The 13,313-nt window shown below is 43.6% G+C and overlaps 1 protein-coding gene across 1 annotated transcript in view; it reads left to right on the top strand.

The window, feature by feature from the left end:
* Positions 1–13,313, top strand: part of GABRA5 (gamma-aminobutyric acid type A receptor subunit alpha5) — a 157,050-nt gene that overhangs the window by 29,909 nt on the left and 113,828 nt on the right. Inside the window, exons 5-6 of the mRNA XM_004372621.1 lie at positions 265–332; positions 436–656. Coding sequence (XP_004372678.1) covers positions 265–332; positions 436–656 — 289 coding nt within the window. The remainder of the gene's footprint in view (positions 1–264; positions 333–435; positions 657–13,313) is intronic.

The following is a 13,313-nucleotide window of genomic DNA, read 5'->3' as shown; positions in this document are numbered from 1 at the left end:
GGCAGCCGTGTGTTGACTGTGCGTTCACTGCCTGTGTTGACTGTGTGCTTGGTCGCCATGTGTTCACTGTATGCTCAGTCACCATGTGTTCACTGAGTGCTCAGTGGCTGTGTGTTCACTGTGCACTTGGCCGCCATGTGTTCACTGTGTGCGTTCACTGCGTGCTCCATTGCCCTGTGTTCACTGTGTGTGTTCACTGTATGCTCTGTCACCATGTCTTCACTGTGTGCTTGGTGACTAGCCGGGGCCCTGTCTCTGTTTCAGAGCGAATCACTCAGGTGAGGACTGACATCTACGTCACCAGCTTCGGCCCTGTGTCCGACACAGAAATGGTAGGTCCCGGGGCTGGCCCCTACCATAATTTTAAGTAAACAGTGAACGGCTCCCCCAAGGACCTCTTCCACTCGCCATAACCAGTGCCTCCCTTTGCATTAGGAATATACCATAGATGTGTTTTTCCGACAAAGCTGGAAGGATGAAAGGCTTCGGTTCAAAGGACCAATGCAGCGCCTCCCTCTCAACAACCTTCTCGCCAGCAAAATCTGGACCCCGGACACGTTCTTCCACAACGGGAAGAAGTCCATCGCTCACAACATGACAACGCCCAACAAGCTGCTGCGGCTGGAGGATGACGGCACGCTGCTCTACACCATGCGGTAATGAGAACGGGGAGAGGCTCAGTGGGTCTTGGTACGTCCCAGTGGCTGGAGCCCAAGGCCAGGACCTGGCAGCCTGAACCAGGCTAGATTGGGTTTGGGGATTCCATCATATGGAGGGGCACGGATGGCACTGTACTTATGGATGGTGGTGCGTTTTTTACCTTTTGACCTGCCTGTGCTAATGTAGGTTGTTTCCCTGGGCTATTAGAGGTCCATAACTTTGTTATTTATGTTTGTTTGGTTCCAGATCAAGAGCATCTTTGGATTCATGGCCCAGCTAATAGGGAAATTACATTTTACAAATTTATCTCCGGGAAACCCTTTTTGTTGCAGTTGTGCAACCTTTTGAATTTTAAAAGCCCGTTTCTCGTTTGCTCTGATAACGTTCCAATGCTGAGGTTAAATTTAATTATTTTTACTTTAAAATGAACATTAATCATCTTTTATTCTGAATTATTCATTGCCTCTGAGTAAATCAATAAATTGACTGGTGAGAATATCCCTTCTATAGCTTTTCAAAATTTCCATGGTGGGCCTGTGGGGACTTCAGAAAAGATTAAAAAACAAACAAAAGACACTAAAGCCAAGTATGTATGCATGCATTGATGTAAATTATGTGTTATTAGAATTTTCCCCTTATTCTAAAAATAAATAAACTTTAGGTTGAAAATAAGTAACCCTAGTGGAAAATAATATTGATGCTGCCATCTTTGAAGGCTACATTTCTTAACATATGTCTGAAGACCACTTTGGCAAGTGTCCCAGACATGTGACAAGGGATTGGACTCTTCGTATAAAGCCTGATGAGCAGCTCCAAGGAGCAGCCCTGTGGCATCTTGACAGTGGATCCTGGATTGATGCTGTGCTTTGCCCGTAGATGGAGACATGAATGGGGAGCACCAGGTTCCCTGGGCAGCGCCTTCCTAACGTGAAGACACGTTGAGAGGCTGAGAAGAGTGGAAGGGGCTGAAAGGAAGCCCTCGATCATTGTTGTTTTTAGTTGCTGTGGATTGGATTCTGACTCATAGCAACCTCATGTGTGCAGAGTAGAACTGCACTCTAAGGGATTTTCAAGGCTGACATTTTGGAAGCAGATTGCCAGGCCTGTCTTGCAAGGTGCCTCTGGGTGAGTTCACCTGCCAAACTTTCGGCTAGTGGTTGAGCACTTAACCGTTTACACCACCAAAAGGCAGGCAGGGACATGAATCAAATGCAGTGTGCTTAGCTGTGTGGGCAAAGAGAAGGTGTGGAGACAGGGTTCTTGGTCCCAGGCTGTGTCAGGGAACCACACGGGGTTGGCAGGAATAATTGAATTCGGTTATTGTGTGGAATCCAGGTGGGCCTGCCATGTGCCTACATTCTGTTCATACAACAAAAGTACCCTCCGTCCCCATCATGTTATTATCCTTGAATTACACCTGGTTCCTATCCGTAGTTAGGTCCAAAGTCTAAAATATATCATAAAACATAGAGCTTCACTTTCAGAGGACAATGGGATGCTGTCTATCTCCTGGTGCGTTAGTGCTTAAATGGGGTTGAGTGTGGCCCATTGTTTTAGAATGAGGAGAGGCAGGACAGGGGCCTCTCCCTGAGGATCTGTGCACCAGGCATCTTCACCAGCGTCCCTGCCAGCAAAGGAAGTGAGGCTCAGAGGTGTCAGGGAATCCGCTTGGGTCACACAGCTAGGAAGAGGAGCAACAGGAATTTGAGCTTGGGTCTGAGCACTCTCCATGTTTAATCTACCCCAGCTGCAAGTGTGAGGGATGCAGCACTACTAGACGTCCGATGGCCTTGGCGTTACTGTTGTCAAAGTGCCAGGCCCAGGAGGAAGTGTGAGAACAGAGCAAGTTGTCAGTAGGAATTAGCAGTGGTTTATGCTGAGAAAATCTGCTAATGAGCTGCAGAGTTGATAATGAGCCTTTTTTCAGTCCTGTACAACATTTGAAAAGTGGAAATAGTTCCACTTGAAAGTGTTATGAATTAAAATGTAATAACATTTTTACTTATTTAGCAAAGATAGTGAAATGATAATGCTAATTACTAGTGAAAATATTAATTACAAGATGAGTGGCCTACTCTTCCCCCATCACTGAGTGCTTCAGTGGTCCAGCCAGTCTGTGCTGCAGATGGGCCTTGTAACACTGGTGACATATTTTGATCCAGTAATTCCCGTGCAGAATGTGTCTTAAGGAAATGATTAGGAATATGGACTAAGCTTTATGCACAAAGACATCCATTAAGATATCACTTATGATAGCAAATGTGAGAAGGAATATAAAATATAAATTAGGTAGAATTTTCAAATAAAACTACTGTATATATGTATCTTTTTTCCTTTTTTTGGCTCTAGATATAATGTTAATTAGGTCCACTTTTTAAAGATGAATCAAAAAATGTAGAACAAACTTGGATTTGTGTAATATGCCTTTAACCCAAGACGTCCATCTGGAAATGTTTGAAAAAATAAACTTCTAAAGAGTAACCACTTATTATTGTACATAGATAGGATTTATTTATGTTCATTCTCCTCTGTGCTCCAGGAATCATTTAAAGTAGTATTCAAAGATACACACAATTGAGCAAGATGGAACTCTTTAATTAGGTGAATCAAAAGAGGCCAAGAGAAACCAAGCCGTTGGTGACATTTGGTTCCAAAATACCTGCCACATAGTCTTAGGCCCTGGCCTGGGGCCAGCCTACGATTTTAGTTCTGAAGAACTTTCTACTAGCCAGTGAGTCATCCCTTTACAGAGTCTGAAGTCCACTGGCTGCTCAGGAGAAGCCCAACTATTTCTGATTCCAAAGAGAAAAGTAGACATTTTCCTCTGGGTGCTCAAGGAGAGGATACTTTGTAAGGTACTGAGTAGTTTCTTTGACAGTGATCTTTGGTAAACAGAGTGAGTGATGCATTTCAGAGCTGGCCCTAGAGTTGCACTTCAGACATTAGGAAGGTGGCCAGTCACCTCAAAAGGAAACTCAGCCAAGTGGTTCCCAGGGCCTTTCCTTGCTCAAGAGATACAAGTACTGAGTCCAGAGACTGGACCCGATGACCATCAGCTGTGTTCTCTACAGAATGTGAGGCCAGCACTGAGTAGTGTGAGACGATTCCATTCCCTGACACGCACTTCAAGTGGTGATGGGTAGCCTCCTCTAGGCGGCCACGTTTCCCAGGGACCAAACCTTTCTCACCATGTATTTCCTTTATGAGCAAGCAAGTGAGCTGGGAAGCTGTAAGTACCTGCAAACCCTAAAGAAGTGGAGTGAGAACCACACCAGGGGTATCCCCTGTGGATGTTCCCCTGGCTGAAAAGCAAGTCTCCTCCAGGTGTCCTGTGTGGGATACTGAAACAGGCAAGAAAGAACTTACTAGAAGGCAGGGCTTCCCTGTGCATTGCTGCTTCTCTGAAGAAATCTGCAGCTGCTTCCATCCAAGATTCCTTTGCCCGTAGATTCCCGATGTGTGTAATAGAAAGATTCGGGCAAACATTTCAGAATGTTGACAGTTTTACCCTTGTGGGTACCAAAGTCCACTGAACTTAGTAAAACAACACTAGACAAACAGTGCATTGACTAGACACTCTATTCTTTGTCAATTTTGCACAGTGTCTATTCTCTTACATTGTTTTTAGTTTGAAAAAGGCATATTTTTATTTATACTCCTTTAGATTTTCATTATTAGTACAAAACACTACTTTGAACTGAGGAAATATTATGTAGCGAAATGAGCATGGATTTGAGGATTAGGAAAACTTAAGTTTAAGTCCCAACTCTGTTATTTAGTAGTCATGAATCCTTGCTCATTGCACTTTGACCCTGTAGAGCGACTGTTTTTCTTCCAATGCGGTACCACTGGCGGGTCTGAGCTGGTAACGTGCATGTTCCTTGGATGACCACTAGGGGGAAGTGTTGTCACATTTTTCATAGTGGCATAGCGGGCAACACCCACTAAGTGTAATAGTGATTTACTTGAAGGAAAAGATAGCTATATTATATATTATATATATATATTATATATATACACGTACTAGATATTTGTGTGTGCATACTTATATATGTATACATACATATACACATATAAATCCATACCAGTGTCTAGTTAAAAACTTCTTTCATGATACTGCCAGTTATACTGGCTAAATCTTACAATTTTTAGTGGAACATTTATGTTATAATAACAAAAATAAAATTTGATAAAAAGTTTGAAAAACATTGAAAGTTACAAAGCAAAGAACACAGTTATGATAAGACCCAGACCAAAGAAAATCTGTATTCACATTTGGGTGTGTGTCAGGTCCAGTGTTGCTGTGAGTCAGAATCGACCTGAAGACAGCGGGTTTGGTTGGGTTTTTGTCATGTATGTACGTATGCGTGTTGACACATGTATATGTCTATGTGTGTGAGTTGTGTGTGTGTATACAGATGCTCTCATATAGATTCTGAGCAGTCTCTTCTCTGAAAAATGTTTTGTAAGTAACTTTTTAATTTAAAATATATTGAAAATACTGACATTTCCCATGTCATTAAATATCTGTTTGATATCTCATAATGTGTCACATACCCTCATGTGAATATCCTGACTTTGTATAATTCTTTACAGTAAAAATCCATGTTGTTAAGTTTTTTTCTCTGTTGTAAACAACACTATGATCAACATACATGTTTTTATGCAAGCACATAAATACATCCTTAGGATAAGTTCCAAGAATTGGTCAAAAGATAAGGCTTTTGACATATTTCCAAGTTGTCTTCTAGAAAAATGGTACGAATTTCACCCCCATCAACAGTGGGAGGAGAGATTGTCTTGATCGATCACCTCCTTCCTGACACTTTATATCTGAATATAAAGATTAAGCATCAGCTAATTTAGCCAGACAAGGTATAATTAACAATAAATCTGTTCAAAAGAACATATATAACAATTAACTTATCTCAAGATTTGTAGTAACAACAGCCTTATTCGTTCCCCTTGGGAAATACGTCTCACAGGACACCCTTCCTTATAAGGATGCTTATTGGCTTCATTTAGTATCAACCTTCTTCCTAAATTTGGAAAAATGGCCCCTGCATCACATAATACTGCTTTGGTGTCTGTGTCTGCCATGCTGGGCTTCTGTCAGGCCTCACCTACAGGCTCCATCAGCTTCTGCTCAGTCATGGAAAACTTTAGGCTTCTCCAAGGTGCCTTCTTTGATATCCCCTGCTCTCCATACACCAGCCACCACCCAGACTTGGCTGCCTATCCTCTTTGCTTCGCAGCCCCCTGGGTAAATCTTGGGCAGGTCCTTTGTCACGCTGCATTTTACTTGTTGAAGTTCTGTATTCCCTGCTGAGCGTGTTTGGGAAGGAATCATGTGTGCACGTGCGGTCTGTGTTATTGCATATACTCTGTGTAATCCCAGGGCCTGGCCCCTGACCTGCTCTCAAAAGAAACTTCATGCATGTTTGTGAGGAAGAAGCAGTGACAGAATGCATGATACCATGTTTCCTTAAGCTGAGCCATCTCACTACACAGCCCTTAGTTTACAGGAATTAGACAGGAGACCTAGAGAACTTCTCTTTCACAGACTTGCTCAGTGCTTAGGTTTCTGCCAGTCGTATCAAGGTTCAGATTTATGTTGTGCTAAAAAAAACTGCACTTACAGGATACAAATGAGGACTTCTTAATACGTATTTCTTGCATGTTTGGTTTGAAAACATGACTGGGAATTACTGTGTGTCTACCTTCACAAATAGGACATATCAGCACATGCTTTCTCCCAGGCCCCAATCCTGCAGAAACCCCACATGGTCTCAGGACCAGGGAAAGAGAAGCAAGGCCCCAGCCCAGGCTCTTGGCCTGCCTTCAGTTTTGGGGCTTCATTCCCAGGCCGCGACCTGCATGGAAGTGAGCCACCTGCAAGCCAAGCGCCACTTCTGCAGCAAGGTTCTGAGGAGACTCTAGTGATCTGCCGTAACTATCCAGGCAGAGGGGCCAGGGGAAGGGTTTGGATGGGAAGCCCCAGGCAGCTGCTGCTGGGGGCTCAGCTTGGGTCCTGCCCTTCTGCACAAAGATCCAGGCACTTGGTGCATGTCTGAAGTGAAAGAACTACTTGAGCTGCTTTGCTAATACATTTTCAAGAACTTCTATGGCCTTTATTATGTGCCAGGTGCTTCAGAAAGGTAAACTTGTTTAATCCGCATAAAACCCTAAGAGTATGGTCCTCTTTCATAGCTGAGTACCCCTTTCATAAATGAGGCTGTGGAAAAGGTAAGAATTAACCTACATCACTTAACCCACACATACAAGCCAATGCCCAAATCCCCCTGCTTATACTTAGTTTAATAGAAGAATATCCAAGAAGCAAGCGTAACGGAAGTGATGTACTCTGTTCAGCAGCATGGATGACGACAGTCTCCACAAGGTGGCACCACACCTATTACATTTAGGGGGAAGAGGGAGAGATAGTTCACAAGTGTCTCTGTTGTGTCAAGCCCAAAGAAAACATTGATTTCACTGAGACACTTTCAGGAAAAATGAAGTGCTGCATTTCTGGCGGGTGTCCCCACGCAGACACGTCAGCAGGTCCCTGGAGCCTTTGGTCTCTGCCGAGCTCCCTCTGAGCTGGAAACTCCTGTGGCAGCACAAAGGCCTCCTCAGAGTGGAACCAGCGAGCCTAAGGCCAGTACAACACCACTGAAAGGGCTGCCAGACAAGTTCCTCCCCTCCCTTCGTGTGCAGAAGAGTGAACAACCAGGCCTGCAGTTTCAACTAAAAAAAGATCCCTTTAATATGCCGACATTGACAGTCTCGTTTCATGCGCTGTCTACCTGTGCTCTGAGTTTAAGATGATCATAAGTATCAGCCTAGCATGCTGGGAGGCACAGGATTCCGAGGAGCCCTGGACTCACACTGCTGTGGCTAATGCCCTAAAGCTCCTGCATTTAACCTGGCTGGCGGTGCTGAGAAGGAAGAAGTGGCAGAGTTTCCCTACGCCTAGAAACTCCCACGTGGCCTGGAATCATGAGTGGTTTGTTTTGCTTTTTTTCCTATAGTCTATGCTGTCTAACACAATGATCACTAGACACATGTGACAATGCAGATTTAAATTAATTAAAGTTAAATAAAATAAAAAATTCACTTCCCCACTTGCATTAGCCTCATTGTAAGTGGCCGATAGCCAGATGTGGTCAGTGGGTACTGCATGGGACAGCACAGATGGGACATTTATGTCATCACAGAGAGTTCCATTGGAATTCTAGCCTGATTCTAAGAGAGCTAGAAATGTTTCCTAGCAGCACATTTTTCCATCGGCCCCAAAAGGAAACATCGGTGGTTATGTGGTCGTTGTGCACATCTCATTTCGACCAGTGATACCCAGCTGCTTTTCTGGCATCACACGTGGGAAGGGATGGGAGCCAGAGGACCTGGAAATCCTTAGACGTTGGAGGGAAATTAAAGCATTTACGCTACAATCTTTCAATGAGAGTGCTTTTTCTAAAGTGTTTTAAAAGCATGGATGATCAACTATAAATATTTTAGTAGACACCTGAACATAAGTACATAAACATTGCTAATCTTTTATTATTGAACTTAGTTTTTTCCATGATGCTTCATGCAGTGTTAATAAGGTCAGTAAACACACACAATTTAACATGAGCACAGGAAATGCTGTTGTCCATTAACATCACAGAAGGAAAGAACAAGGGAGGGAGTAATAGGAAGGCCCTTAGGCAGGCATGGGGTCAGGGGATCAGGAAAGCCTTCCTGAGTGAGTCACCCTGCATCTGTGGCTGAAGGAGGAGGCCATGGTGGCCAGGTCAGAGGAAGAGAGGGAAAGGGCATGAGGAGCTCAGCATTTAAGGAGCTGAACTAGCAAAGGCCAGTGTGGGGCGGTTGGGGAGCAGTGTGAGAACAAAGTGGAACTGTAGCCTGTGGGTGTAGTAGGGATTTGGAGCTTTGTCTTTAGGGTGCACTGGGGTGCCACTAAAGGGATTTAAGCTTAGGAGTCTGCTGCCTTTGGAGAAATGACTTGGAAGAATCTAGAATTCCCAAGTGGAATCAAGGAACTATTGAGGGCGATTGCTGGCATCCAGAATTGAGATGAGGGTGGCTTTACTGGAAAGAAAGTGGCAGACACGGTGGTATTCTGGAGGCAGAATGGACAAGACATGTGGACAGAACTGAAATGGGGTGATGTATGGGCAGTGTCGAGGACGATTCCCAGGTCTGTTTTGCAAAAGTGGTGCTGCCCCCTACAACTCCTGATTGAAAGAATGAATGTTGGAAGAGTGCCAGGTTTTCTTGAGAGGCTCTGAGAAATGTTGAGTCCATTTTAAATGTGCTGAACTTGTACAGTCCCTGAGACTTTGAAAGATGATCTCTAACACAAACATGCCATCATGTTGCCAGTGACTCTCAGCTGAAGCGTGACAAACTTTTCCCTCTCCCTGTGTGTGGGCCGCCCACGGAGAGGGCTCACCTTGAGCTGGGCTCTCCCACAGGGTGTCGGTGTAGTCTGACCTTGTGAGTCCACCACACCCGGCAGGCTCCACCAGCCCCCTGAGGCACAGGAGTCACATGCTGCTCCATCTAGAGAACCAGCCATTGCAAGTACTTGTGGAGTCCATCCTTCTCTGGGTTTCCTTCCTCGATGCATGGCTGAGCTTGTCAGTGTCTTTATTATGGGTGAGCAGACAGAGGATCATGCGACCTGATCGCCTTGTGTGTTAATATAGATAAATAAGCAGCAGTGGGGAGATGCACAACAGTCCTGGCTCCACCCCATCCTGCACTGAGCCCCTCACTTCGTCATCATTTTCTCCCCACTTGCTTCCTCATTGATTTAAAGCTAATTTGGACATTTACTGAACACCATCCATGAGCAGAATTGTGTGCTAATCTTTGGAGACACAGAGATGGAGGTAGACGTACTGGGATACAGCAGTGAGTGCAGGAGAGGGGTGCCTGCCTTCTTGAAGACCACCGCTTGGGGTGGGAAGGGTGCTGGGAGGAAGGGCAGGTATGGTCACAGATGTGACATCTGAGCTGAGTTTGGAGGGATGAGTAAGAGCGGAGCAGATGAAGTCTTTGGGGTAAGGGGTAGAGTTGCAAACATGCTCAAGAGATCGGGGATCACATGTGTAAACCCACGGAAGGAGAAATCAGTGTCAAGTCTTAGAGCAAGTGTGCGGGCAAGGTTCCAGTACTTTTGGTTTGGCTGTTGGGATGTTTTAGGGCAAGGACCTCTGCTGCCTGCCCACATAGGCTCCACAGTTCTTACACAGACCTCCTCTCCTCTCCAGAAGTCTGGAGCAGGTACCTCTGCCCCTTGGACAGGCGAGGAGTCATGGGATAGAAGGTGCTGCTTGCCTGGACAGAAGGGCAGGAAGACTGGACTGGAGTCTACTGCACTTGGGAGACAGCAGCCACAGCAAAGCTTGGGAAAACCTGAATCCAAATCCTCCTGGAATTCATGTTTCCGTCTTCACTGCTGAGTTTCTCCCATATGCCACTTTTTTTTTTTAATTTTAATTTTTTTGTTGTTGTAGTTTAAAGTTTGCATTTCAAGTTAGTCTCCCATACAAAATTTTATACATACATTGTTACGTGACCGTAATTGCTCACCCCATTCTGCGACAGCACACTCCTCCTTTCCGTCCCTGATTCCCCATGTCCATTCAACCAGCTCCTAACCCTCTCTGCCTTCCCATCTCACCTCCGGACAGAAGCTGCCCCTTTGGTCTTTTGTATCAACTTGAGCTAAGAGGCACACTCCTCATGAGTATCGCTTTATGTCCCATAGTCCAGTACAGTCCCTGTCTGAAGAGTTGGCCTCAGAAATTGTTTTAGTTCTGGGCTGATAGAGAATCCAGGGGCCATGCTTTCCGGGGTACCTCCAGTCTCAGTCAGACCATTAAGTCTGGTCTTCTTACTAGAATTTGAGTTCTGCACCCCATCTTTCTGCTGCTGCATCAGGGACTCTCTGTTGTGTTCCCTGTCAGGGCGGTCATTAGTGGTAGCCAGGCACCATCAAGTTCTTCTGGTCTCAGGCTGATGAAGTCTCTGGTTAATGTGGTCCTTTCTGTCTCTTGGGCTGATACTTGTCTTGTGTCTTTGGTGTTCTTCATTCTCCTTTACTCCAGGTGGTTGGAACCAATTGATGCATCTTAGATGGCCGCTTGCAAGCTTTTAAGACCCTAGACGCCACTCACCAAAGTAGGATGCAGAACATTTTCTTAATAAGCTTTGTTATACCAGTTGACCTAGATGTCCCCTGAAAGCATGGTCCCCAGACCTCTACCCCTGCTACTTTGTCTCTCAAAGTATTTGATTGTATTCAGGAAACTTCTTAGCTTTGGTTTAGTCCAGTTGTGCTGACTTCCCCTGTAGTGTGTGCTGTCCTTCCTTTCACATAAGATGATTCTTATCTACTGTCTAGTTAGTAAATAACCCTCACCCTCCCTCCCCACCCTCGTAACCATCAAAGAATGCTTTCTTCTGCGTTTAAACCTTTTCTTGAGTTCTTATAATAGTGGTCTTATACAGTATTTGTCCTTCTATGACAGACTAAATTCACTGAGCATAATAAGTTCCAGCTTCCTCCATATTATAGGATGTTTCACAGCTTCATGATTGCTCTTTACTGTTGTGAAATATTCCATTGTGTGGAATACCACAATTTGTTTATCCATTTGTCCGTTGGTGGGCACCTAGGTTGTTTCCATCTTTTTGCTGTGGTGAACAGTGCTGCAAGGAACATGGGCGTGCATATATTTATTCATGTGATGGCTCTTATTTCTCTAGGATATATTCCAAGGAGTGGGATAGGTGGATCGTATGGTACTTCTATTTCTAGCTTTTTAAGGAAGTGCCAAATCGATTTCCAAAGTGATAGTACCATTTTACATTCCCACCAAGAGTGTATAAGTGTTCCGGTCTCTCCACAACCTCTCCAGCATTTATTACTTTGTTTTTTGGATTAAGGCTAACCTTGTTGGGGTGAGATGATATCTCATTGTAGTTTTGATCTGCATTTCTATAATTGCTAATGATCGTGAGCATTTCTTCATGTGTCTGTTAGCTGCCTGAATATCTTCTTTGGCTAAGTGTCTGTTCATATCCTTTGCCCATTTTTTAATTGGGTTATTTGTCTTTTTGTTGTTGAGGTTTTTCAGTATCTTGTAGATTTTAGAGATGAGATGCTGATCAGATTTATCATAGCCAAAATTTTTTTCCCAGTCTGTAGGTTGTCTTTTTACTCTTTTGGTGAAATCTTTTCATGAGCATAAATGTTTGATTTTTAGGAGCTCCCATTTATCCAGTCTTTCTTCTGGTGCTTGTGCATTGTTACTTATGGTTTGTATTGTGTTTATGCCATGTATTAGGGCTCCTAGTGTTGTGCCTATTTTTTATTCCATGATCTTTATAGTTTTCGATTTTATATTTAAGTTGTTGGTCCACTTTGAGTTAGTTTTTGTGCATGGTGTGAGGTATGGGTCTTGTTTCTGTTTTTTGCAGATGGATATCCAGTTATGCCAGCACCATTTGTTAAAGAGACTGTCTTTTCCCCAATTAATGGACTTTGGGCCTTTGTCAAAAATCAGCTGCTCATAGGTGGATGAGCTTATATCTGGATTCTCAACTGTGTTGCATTGGTCTATGTATCTGTTGTTGTACCAATACCAGGATGTTTTGAGTACCGTGGTGGTATAATAGGTTCTAAAATCAGGTAGTGTAAGCTTCCTTCTTTGTTCTTCTTGACTAACGCTTTATTTATTCGGAGCCTCTCCCCTTTCCATATGAAGTTGGTGATTCGTTTCTCCATCTCATTAAAAAATGCCAGTGGGATGTGGATTGGGATTGCATTGTATCTGTAGATTGCTTTGGGTAGAATTGACATTTTCACTATGTTGAGTCTACCTATCCATGAGCAAGGTATGTATTTCTACTTGTGCAGGTCTCTTTTAGTTTCTTGCAGTAGTGTCTTGTAGTTTTCTGTGTATAGATCTTTTACGTTTCTGGTTAGATTTATTCCTAAGTATTTCGTCCTCTTGGGGGCTATTGTAAATATTATCTATTCGGTAATTTCCTCTTCGAGGTTCTCTTTGTTGGTATACAGGAATCCAACTGATTTTTGTGTGTTTACCTTGTATCCTGAAACATTGCTGAAATCTTCTATTAGTTCCAGTAGTTTTCTTGTGGATTCTTTGGGGTTTTCTGTGTATACGATCATATCATCTGCTAATAGGGACACTTTGACTTCTTCCCTACCAATTTGGATGCCCTTTATTTCTTTTTCTAGCCTAATTGCTCTGGCTAGGACCTTCAGCACAATGTTGTGTAAGAGTGGTGTTAGAGGGCATCCTTGTCTGTTTCCCATTCTCAAGGGGAATGCTTTCAAACTCTCTCCATTTAGGATGATGTTGGCTGTTGGCTTTGTATAAATGACCTTAATTATGTTGAGGAATTTCCCTTCTATTCCTATTTTGTTGAGAGTTTTTATCATGAATGGGTGTTGGACTTCGTCGAATGCTTTTTCTGCATCAATTGATAAGATCATGTGGTTCTTGTATTTTGTTTTATTTATGTGATGGATTATATTGATTGTTTTTCTAATGTTGAACCATCTGTGCATACCTGGTATAAATCCCACTTGATCATGGTGAATTATTTTT

Source organism: Trichechus manatus, unplaced genomic scaffold (genome assembly GCF_000243295.1).
Source record: "Trichechus manatus latirostris isolate Lorelei unplaced genomic scaffold, TriManLat1.0 scaffold00019, whole genome shotgun sequence".
In the NCBI taxonomy this organism is placed as follows: Eukaryota; Metazoa; Chordata; class Mammalia; order Sirenia; family Trichechidae; genus Trichechus; species Trichechus manatus.
The sequence above is the reverse complement of the archived record's forward strand: the minus strand, read 5'-3'. Positions and strand labels throughout refer to the sequence as shown.